Source organism: Trachymyrmex septentrionalis, unplaced genomic scaffold (genome assembly GCF_001594115.1).
Source record: "Trachymyrmex septentrionalis isolate Tsep2-gDNA-1 unplaced genomic scaffold, Tsep1.0 scaffold115, whole genome shotgun sequence".
Classification (NCBI taxonomy): Eukaryota; Metazoa; Arthropoda; class Insecta; order Hymenoptera; family Formicidae; genus Trachymyrmex; species Trachymyrmex septentrionalis.
In genome coordinates this window covers 33,416-44,369 of record NW_017304279.1, presented here as the reverse complement: position 1 = coordinate 44,369, position 10,954 = coordinate 33,416, and the positions used below count along the sequence as shown (strand labels likewise).

Below are 10,954 nucleotides of genomic sequence, written 5' to 3'. Positions count from 1 at the left end.
GTGTGTGTGTGTTTCTGCGCGTACTCGCCTTTTATATGACGTATCTTGCAACGTATTTGCAATGTTTGTTGTATCTTGCGTTTACTAATCGATGTACAGTCGCGGATGTAAATTGCAAAGACGCAGTTGACGAAGACTTTACGTTCAGTTGCACTGTATTCGCATCCGTAGTTTTCTGTCACGTATCTCATTTCTTGTTAATTTGCATTTCCCTTTTCTTTAATCTCTTATGTTCTGTACGAGCGATAAAGTTATTCACAGGATTATTATGCTTCTGCTTAATTTTCATTGAACTACTATAACACACTCGATTCTTATGCGTAGAACCTTTCCTTTACTGCAATTAATTGCTAGAGATGAGAAATTTGTAGAAAAACGAGGAGGTAAATTTATTCTGTGGTTTTGTATAGTATTATTTTCGTCTATCATTTCTGTAATGGGTTATGGCGCTTATATTCCTACGTAAATATGAAATTAATGTTATTAATTGATTTGTTGTTTTGCGTTGATTATGTCTACATCATGTATAAGAAAACATGTTAATTTGTCAAATATGAAATGTTCTACTCCCCTTATACGTCCATTATTGTATTTGTTTAATAACAAATTGTAAATTAATTATTTTATTATGTATGCTAATTATCTAATTTATGTAATATTATATATAATTAGTTTCTATACACATAATTTATATTAATTTCTACACCTAATTTAAATATTTAATTTGATTATCGCCTGTACCATTATTAGGCATTGTATTTATATTACGTTATGTTATGCTATTTATAGAATCTATTATTTGCTTTCACACAAGCACCGTATTTATTTTTACATTAGCGTGCCTGTCGTGACGATGATGTCTGAGTATAATTATGTGAATAAAAGAAGGTCTACGAAAGAGAAAGAAAGAGAGAATGCGTTAGCAGGTAGGTGGTACGATAATTTACAATCCCATATTGATGTTTTGGGAGATTGCATGATACAATGTCTCTGACTGCGAATACGCCGAATTTACGTGAAAATCGCATAAAAAGATCATTCTGAGTTTAATTTCCTAAACATAGCGTAATTTTGATGTGTACTAATTTATCATTTATTTAATCACTTTTGTGATAGTTCAGTAACTTACATTATTTAACGCGATATTAAACATAAAGTAAGATTTTCTATTATATCAAAAGTTAAAAGTGTCATGATTATATCGATTTTAGAAATGAATTAAAGATCTCCAGAACTATATGAAACAGAGAAAGACATCGGTTTCTTACTTTAAACAACTTTGTGACAGACTAAAAAAATAAGTTTTTTTTTTTTAGAAAAGAATGACAATAAATTCGTTTTCAACTTAACAGAAATACGTCAGTACAATACAGATAATTACATTTTTTGAGTTGTCTCACTTTAGAAATAACGATATTGTTTTTAAATAAAAAAAATTAATATTCTTGCTTGTTTCTGTACTAACAATCGATTGATGAATGAGCTAACGCTCTTCGTCTTTTGCAATTATTGCTGAGTTTGCTGTTGACTTTAGATCGAGAATCTGGAGGACCTACTGAAGGAGAAAGATAATCAAGTCGACATGGCCAGGGCCAGGCTGACGGCAATGCAAGCGCATCACTGCAGCAGCGAAGGTGCACTTAGTAGTCTCGAGGAGGCGATTGGGGATAAAGAGAAGCAAATGGCACAATTACGTGAGCAAAGGGATCGAGCAGAACAGGAGAAACAGGAGGAGAGGGAATTGCACGAAAGAGAAATCGCCGAATACAAAATGAAAATACATACTTTAGAATCCGAGGTGAGCAAGGCTAGATAAACGAATTTTTTTTTAATTTCTCATTCTTTACCCTATTAAAGTAAAATAAATAATTAATAAAATAAATGATAAATTTGTTAAACATCTTTTTGTGAGAGACTAAATAACGAGATATACTATGATACAATTATAAAACATTAACAAAACAAAGTTTTTATATTATTTTTTTTGCATGCATGAATCGCCAGGTCGAGAAATTAGGCGCACGTTTGGAACGAGCGCAGGCGGAAAAGGACCGGTTAGAAGCGAAGCTCGAGAGCTCACAATCCGAGCTTGGCAAGAGCAAGGCTGAGCTGGACAAGGCCGCCTCCGAGGTCGGACGTAGCGGCGCAGACTGGGAGGCGGCGAAGCAGCGGCTGGCCAGGTTGGAACTGGAGAACGAAAGGCTGCGGCATGATATGGAACGATCACAGGGTTACGGTAGAAGCACACTGAACTCGTCCCAGGAGATGGAGCGAGTTCAGGAACGGGCCGACAAAACGGCCACAGAATTAAGAAGAGCCCAGACCGAGCTGAGAGTCACGCAAGCGGACAATGAGAGGGCACGTGCTGAAGCTGCAACCCTCCAAGAAAAGGTAAGTTTTTTATTTTTTTTTATCGTTTGCGATACGATACATGAACTTTAATAGTAAATTATAATAAATTCAAAATGTGTGTGTGTGTGTTAATAATAAATTCATTTCAAAATTTTTTTATTTCTCTGACTTTTTCGACTCACGAAGATTGATGAGTTTGATTTGTCATAATTTGTTAAATATCATGGAAAAACAATATTTCTGCAGTAGCTAATCTGGATTTGTTAAAATATATTTGCTGTGGTAACTATAAATTTATAAACTATGGCGAAATAATTTGCTACTATAGCGTAGCACAGCTAAGACATTAACTATGATACTTATATTTTAATTGTCCATATTTTATATCTATCATTTAGGGCATTTAGTTACGCAATTTTTAATTACGGCTAGCTTTCTTTTTTCCATGTATGTATGTTTTACAGTTTCGACTATAGTTATTTTATTATATTATTTGATATCGTTTATGTGTTAGCAGGGTGGTATTTTATATATATCTCAGAATCGTATTTAAGGAATTATGAAAGTATCACTTGTCCTAATTCACGAGAGAGATAAAAGCCCCCGATTCGGAGTTTTCGATCTCGCGACGCCTTACCTCATCTTCTTCGTAGCGGGAATGTTATTTATACATCAATTACAGTGCTATCGATTGATCAGAAGTAACCTGGACTATTTTGTTGGAGCATACGACCTGTATACATACGTCGCCACTCGGCGATCTATTAATGGACGACTGAAGATCCATCTCGGACTGCAACTCGGCAGTTTCATTTCGACGAGCACTTTCCTAGGATCGTGCTTAAATCGGTCACGTATCTTCGCAAACAAATAATTTTAATCGCGATCAATTCATCAAGAATTCTCAATATTTACCTGAAAGACTCTTTCTCATTTTTCTCATTTTCTCGTTTCTTCTCCTTTGTCTCGCTTTTCTGCTATCGCTTACATCATTGCTTACATCTTTGTCCACCCAATAAGATCCAATTTCCAATCACGCCTTCGTCCTGAACCCGGTGTCTGCAACCAGCAGCGAAATAACGATCCCGCTACATAAGTGACTGAAAAATTACTCGCGTACATTACCATATCGCTCGTTTCTTCAAGGAGCATGGCTAAACTGTGTGCTTAAGTTCGCATTTGTCCTGCTTACCATTTGAGTTGGCTCCACGCGGAGACAAGTTAATGACGGAAAATAAAAGACCGTGAGAACGAATAAATCTTTCTACCGCGGAAAATCACATTTACGTTCGGTCTTGTGTTACAAATAATATCTTCTTAATTGAGGGGTTTACTTTGCAAAGGACGTACTTGTGAAAAAAGCACTTCTCTACAATGATGGAAGTATGCATATAAACTTTCATTATTCCTACTATATTGTATTTATAACCGACAGCATCAAAAAATTGCAGTTTCTACTTATGCGATTATTATTGCACTTATGATAATTTTAATGATTCTTAAAGAAACAGTGGAACTTACAATAAAAAAAAAATAGTAATTGCAGTTTGTTCAATTAACTGCAGAAAAATGTTAAGTTCACATGTAATTCGGAGTTAATTAAATTTATAAGGCATCAGATAAAAATCCTTTTCTTTTCAAGGTGGAGAAAAGTCAAGGCGAAGTGTACAGGCTTAAAGCGAGACTCGAGAATGCTCAAGGCGAACAGGAAAGTCTGCGAGAAGAATACGATCGAGCACAGGCATCTGTGGCCCGTCTCCACTCTGAGAGGGATAAGGCGATCGGCGAACTCGAAAAATCGCAAGAAGAACTCGAGCGCACGCAGGCCACCCTCGGTAAGGCGCAACTTCAGCAGGACAAGCTGCAGAATTTATTGGACAAGACGCAAAGTGAGGCCGACAAGCTGCAGGAAAAGCTCGATAAGACGCAGACGGAAGTTCGTAGAGTAAGTAAACTTGAAAGAATCAAAAGTGTTGTATGGACAGATAATTTATCATTATAAATATCTCTATCAGCTTTAAAACGTATATATTTTAGTTCGGAATTATTTAATCAATTTGAAAGTTATTAATGTGTTAAATAAATAACATCAATTTTAATCCTTTGTTACTGCCCTTAATTTAATTATGTATGTTATTGATTCATTAAAGTACGGTTAACATATGCTATATAATAATTGCATAGATGCAAATGGAAAGAGAAAAACAGAACTACGATTTCGAGAATCTGCAGAGTCAGCTTGACAAAGCATTAGGACAGTCAACGAGAATGCAGAAAGAGCGGGAGGCGATTCAGCTTGATGTGGATCGACTACAGGATAAGTACGAAAAAGCTCAGGTAAGCGCAATTAGCTAAAAATGATAAATCGAGATTAAAATTTAACAATAATTCAATAACTCCTTTATAATTGTTTGTCAGGTTATAATGCAACGACTACAGAAGGAACGAGATAGCTTCCAGGAGGAGATGGAAAAGATGCACGAGAGGATAGAATTCCAGCAGAATCAGATAGCCAAGATGCAACGCGAGAAGGAAAATGTACTCTCAGAACTCGACTTGGTAAAGGAGAGATGGGAGAAGACGCACAATACTCATCAGAAATTAACGGTGAGTTGAATTAGCTTCTTAGTGGATCAGTAATAAATGATATTATCTCTTAATCTTTATAAACTGTTTTAAAATCATTTTGATATATGAATGAAACAGATTCCATTTCATTAGCCAATATTGATATTATTCTGCATAAAAGTTACATAATATAATAAACATTATAAGAAAATTGAAATTTCTTTCTGGTTCTTTCTCAATTGCAATGAAACAGTTGGAGCGAGATGATGCACTGACTGAAATCCAAATCCTTAAGGAGAAACTGGAGAAGGCACAGTATTCTATGAACAAAGCTCATGAAGAGCGAGAAAACACTACCAAAGAATTTGAAAAAATGTTGGAAAAATACGATAGGTAATACTGGCTATTTAAATTGTAAAGATTTAATTATTTCGAGTATAACGTAACATGACTTAATAACTGATTTATAACAATATTACAGTAGATGTAAAAAAATAAAGATATTTAAAACAATTTTAACTTCAAGCATTATCGATAAAATTTTCACAAATTATGTAGATAAATTATAGTTAAACAGAACAAAGACTAAATATTTTATGGCCATATGACAGGTCGCAGAGCGAGGTGTATCGCCTTCAGAACCGTATCGATGTTATGGAGGCGGATAAGGATCGACTCGAGCTGGAGACGGAGAAGCAGCAGATGTTGGCGACCAAGTCACGTGAGGAATCGCGTAAGGCCCAGGAGGAACTAGCTCGAGTACAGGAAATGTACGATCGCGCGGCGCTGCAGCTCGGTCGTACGAAAGAGCACGAGGAGAAGTCAAAGGAGAGCATCGATCGGCTGAGTGTAGATCTCGAAATGGTGCGCGAGCGCTATGAGAAGTCACAGATCGAGCTGCGACGATTGCAAAACGAGCGTGAGAAGTTGGTGGCCGACAACGAGCGCATCAGCTTCGAGCTGGAGCGCGCGCATTCCCAGCTTAACAAGGCACAGGCGGCGACGGAGAAGACGCAGGAGGAGCTTGCGCGTATGCAACTTGAGATCGAGAAGATGTACGAGAAGCACGATCGTCAGCAGGCGGAGGTGAGGAAGGCGCAGGGCGAGGCGGAACGACTGCGTTCCGAGGCGGAGAACGCGCGCGAGGAGGTCGAGAGGTATGCAACGCGCTTCGGCAAGTACCAGGAGAGCCAGGAGCGACAGAAGGAGGAGCATGAGTGGGCGAAGCTGGAGGTGGAGCGGCTACGCGACCGTTTGGAGAAGGCGCTGGCGGAACTCGAACGCGCGCGGAAGGCTGAGCAGGACGCTTCGAGGCTGCGCGCCGATCTGGAGCGTGCGGAAGGCGTGCGAGGTAAATACCAGTACGAGCAAGAAAAGTGGCAAAGCGAGGGTAGTAGGCTACTACAGGAGAAGGAAAAACTGCAAGAGCGATTGGAAAGCCGTGACGCCGAGCTGAAGAGGGCGCAATCGAACTACGCCGAGCTCGAGGCGAAGCTGCATGAGACGCAGCTTCAACTCGAGCGGGCGCGCGATGAGACCGGCAAGGCTACGGCGCACCAGGAACGCAATCGTTCGGAGATCGAGCGTGCTCGAATCGAAGCCGAAAAGATACGCGACCGACACGACAAGGTGAAGATACGAGCTGATGCGCTCGAGGCAGACAACGAGAAACTACGTGTCGAGATTGTGCGGCTGGAGCGGCTGATGCAGACTGAGGGTAAGACGAGATCCGAGAGCGCAAGTATTGAAGTAGAACGTCTACGAGCCAGCTTGGACAAGGCGATTGTGTCGCGTGATCAGGTTGAACTTGAGGCTGGCAGACTCGCGAAAGAGCTCGAAAAAGCGCATCTGCAAACTGCTAAATATCAGGAAGCTACCGAGGTCAGTAAGAAGGACCTCGAACGTCTCGCCGCGGATGTGCAACTGCTGCGGGACGAACGTGATGCGCTACGCCAGGAGTTGCGCCGCGTGCAACAACAGCAACAGCAGCAACAGCAACAGCAGCAGCTCGCTGGTAACGAAGAACTTGCCCGAATGCAGTACGAGCTGCAGCTGGCGCAACGTGAACGCGACAAGATGGCAGCAATCTTGGAGAACCGGGAGAAACACTCGGAAAAGATGAAGGAAAAGTGGGAAGCGGACGCGAAGCAATTGCAGGTAGAACGCGACCAACTGGTTATACAACTGGAGAAGTCGCAGGAAATGCTGGTCAACTTCCAGCAGGAGCTTAGCGCGAACGAGGCTGAGCTCGAGCGTCAGCGTGAAGAGGCTCGCCGTCTCCAACAGCGTGCCCACGCGCAGACACCCGATCGCGCCGCCAAGGAGGCGCTTGACGCGCAAATGCGCGAAGTACAACGGCTGCAGCAGCAGGTACAGAGTGTCCAGCAGGCGCAGCAGAAGGAGCGACAGCGCGCCGAACAGGCAGAGAAGCGAGTGCAGGAGCTGCAAAAGCAGCTGGCGTCGCGCGGCACCGAGACGGTTCAGGCTGACGCGGCTCAGCTTGAGCAGTGGCGAAAGTTATGCGAGACGGAGCGGCAGCGGGCAGACACTGCCGAGCGTGAGGCCGGTGACTTGCAGAAGCGGATACAGACGACGGAACGACAATTGCATGCGCATCAACAGCAGATCCAACAGATGCAGGTCACCATGCAGCAACAACAGCAACAGCTGCAGCAGCAACAGCAACAGCAGCCCGCGCAACAGAACGGTCAAGAGGTCGTCAGGCTGAGAAAGGAGCTGGATCGCGCGCGCGAGGAGATTCAACAGGCGACAGTGGAGCGCGAGCGGTTCCAAGCACAGCTCGAGATGCTGTGCCAGGAACTGGAGAAGAATCAGGTTAGCAGCCGCAGCGGCGGCGGTTCCGACGCACGTGTCGGCCTCACGCCGTGCTCGCTCGCGCTGCTGACGACAGTTCACAATTCAGCTATTCACATCATCAATCATCATCATAATAAGCACCATCACTATCTCCATCAGTACCTCAACTGTTACCATCACTATCATTACTATCCTGCGCACTCTGCTCGTATTCTATAAAAAAAAAAAAAATATCCCCCGACGCAATCGAGTCGATTGTTGAAAAAGCAGAACGATAAATCTCGTCTCTTCTTCTTCTTCCTTCTCTTCTTCTTCGATTCGAAGACAGACGCGTCCAATAGACTGTTATACACGCCGCCAGAAAAAAATATGTAACGAACAAATATATACATATATATATATATGTATATGTGTGTTAATATGCGTGATTCGGGACCAACCAGACACGCTGCACCATTCACGTGCGCACATATCACTTATCGTACATTATACATGTGCGCAAGCAGATATCCGCAGCACAGTGCAACGTCCCTTCATCAGAAGATCATTACTCCAACGACGATCTCTCCTTCTTTAATTCCTTTCTTCCAGACAATATTTCCAAGCACTATTATTTATCACTCATTGTTATCAGAATATATTCAAAGTTTTTATTGTTATGATTATATCGTCTCTGTTGTTTGTTATCGTTATTGTTATTATTACTGTCAGCATTAATATTATTATTATTAATTATTATTATCGTTGTTGTATTTTTAGTTGCCCAGTGTTACTGTGATTATTATTGTTATATGATAAAGAAAGCGAACGCAAAAAAATATATAGAATAGCTGATAATTGACACACAGATGAAAGGATTAATTGTCTGAACACAGACATTAGAAATGGAATGATAAATAAGTCAATGGAAACATTAAATGATTGATTATAGCTTGTTCGCTTTCTCTCTGTCTCTCTTTCTCTTTCTCTCTTTCTCTTTTCCGATTATTATTACTATATTTAGTTATATTATTATGGCTGCGCTTATGTCGCGTTTAAACGTGGCAGCAAGGAATAATCGTGATAAAATTTATGTTGAAAAGCATGCACTGCATCAATAAGATGAGGAAGTATCGCTTCATATTTTCATGATTTCTCTGATTTCTGAAATTATCTTCTGTGTAAGAAGCATGCAAGAATGTAAACCTTTATAAAAGTATGTCAGAGAACTCTCAAAGAAATGATATCCTCCTCTCTCTGATTGATGCACATCTCGAGCATTTGCTCATGTATATATATTTCTCATTGTAGGTATATACGTTGTTTTATATTATACTCGCCACGTTTTTATTACAATTAATATATCTCTCTATATGTACACATATATCTCGCAATATATATTATATAATAATTAGATATGGAAGAGTGCCTGTGTCGCGTTCAATTCGTTTTATTATTATTACTAATATTGTCGTTATTACTATTGTTATTATTATTATTATTATTATTATTATTATTATTATTATTATTATTATTATTATTATTATTTACCTTTATGCATTCACAATTTTGTCACGTCGACTAGTTGGTCGACAGAACGCAGCTCTCAATCTTCTCACAAAATCTATTTTACGCAGCAATTTCAATCTATAATTAGTTATAGAAGAAATAAAAATATCATCAATTTTTATTTGTAAAAATGGGAATACTGAGAGTTAGTGTGTAGCCTTACGATCTAATAGCACTTTGGACATTGAGGTTTATATACAAACACGTTATGGCAGAGCACATTAAGCCAAAGCGCAAGTAAATAGTTGTCGGTTTTGCATTTTTGGAATGGTCATTATTATAGCTCTTACAGCGCACATCATTTTTTCTTTCTCTTTTTGTCTCGCAGTTGATTTTCTGTCTGGCTAATCCAGAAAAAATTAATAAGTCGTGCATGCGATGAAAGTACCAGGGATGCGCTACAATTGATTCCTTTCTAAATGCAGGTGGATTTGCACGAGGCGAACAAGAAACTCCAAGCTGGAGCCGCGAAAGCTGGCGCCGATACTATTCAAGAGAGGAAACAGATGGAGGATCAAAGACGACAATTGGACGAGCAGAGAAGACAGATGGAAGAACGAGCGAAGATCATAGATCAGAAAGCTAGGACGATAGAGGAAAAGGAGAGGACGCTCCAAAATCTCGACCAAGACCTCAAAAAGAGAAAAGCGAGAATGGACCAACTGGAGCAACAATTACAAAAGGTAATTATATTATTTGTCAAAACGTTCTTTTTGTAGCTATATTATAATTTATTTAATTGAAAAGCAGAAGTCATGGCGATTAATATCAAAAGTTTTAATTTCGAATTTAAGAAAATTTATTTACTAAGTTTACTTAATTTTTATTTTTCGTAAAAATTAAATACTATTTTATTATTTAAAAAAATAAGTCATTCTCTTATTAATAACACTGTATAATCTTACTAAATGTATTTGTTAAACATGAACGAATTCATAAATGACTTTTTAAATTAAATTTATTCAATTTAATAGAGTGGCGGAGCACCGGACAAAAGATTAGCAGAAATGCAAAAGGCTCTCGAAATTGCCGAGAGGGATTTGGAAAAAGCGAAAGAAGAATCAGGCAGGAGTGCCGCCGAGACCGAGAGGCTATTGCAGCTCGTGCAGATGACACAGGAAGAACAAAACTCAAAGGAAAAACAGATCAGAGATCTTCAAGAGTGAGTATATCAAACACAATGATGAAAATACATTTAAGTTAGAGTCAAATACAAGGTGAACGCGCAGAATTAAATTTTATTAATATTGTTACGTCCAAACTCCGCGCGCATGCGGAGCTGAGGGGGTGAACGTAACGAGGAACCGAATTGTTAGACCGATTTGGTCGTGTCCGGGCTCCGGACCGCAAGGGAGCCGTGGGGAAGGACCGACGCAAATCGGGAGGCGCTTCGCTTCGTCCTGAGGCTCCTAACGAGCCGGGGGTCGAACGGAGGACGAAGCGGAATCCTCTGCTCGTGCTCCGCTAAACGGACACACGAGTCGGACGTACTTTGAGAAAGGGCCCAAACTGGGTCAGTGTGCCGAGAGGGGCGCACTTTAACGCCAGCTGTGCCAGTACGGCCGTATGCCTTGGCTTTCGGTCATGGAACTTAATCCGAGTGACCGGGGAGAAGGCTAAGTGCAATCTCGGGCGAGCTTAAGAATACGAGGAGGGGTTTAGTTTAAAT

The 10,954-nt window shown here is 40.4% G+C and overlaps 1 protein-coding gene across 2 annotated transcripts in view; it reads left to right on the top strand.

The window, feature by feature from the left end:
* LOC108753944 (ELKS/Rab6-interacting/CAST family member 1) overlaps positions 1 to 10,954 on the top strand; it is a 78,352-nt gene that overhangs the window by 64,795 nt on the left and 2,603 nt on the right. For both annotated transcript variants that reach the window (XM_018495951.1, XM_018495942.1), the window contains 9 exons: positions 1,535 to 1,798; positions 2,005 to 2,391; positions 3,995 to 4,297; positions 4,537 to 4,689; positions 4,771 to 4,959; positions 5,174 to 5,313; positions 5,532 to 7,755; positions 9,711 to 9,968; positions 10,260 to 10,447. In XM_018495951.1, coding sequence (XP_018351453.1) covers positions 1,535 to 1,798; positions 2,005 to 2,391; positions 3,995 to 4,297; positions 4,537 to 4,689; positions 4,771 to 4,959; positions 5,174 to 5,313; positions 5,532 to 7,755; positions 9,711 to 9,968; positions 10,260 to 10,447 — 4,106 coding nt within the window. The remainder of the gene's footprint in view (positions 1 to 1,534; positions 1,799 to 2,004; positions 2,392 to 3,994; positions 4,298 to 4,536; positions 4,690 to 4,770; positions 4,960 to 5,173; positions 5,314 to 5,531; positions 7,756 to 9,710; positions 9,969 to 10,259; positions 10,448 to 10,954) is intronic.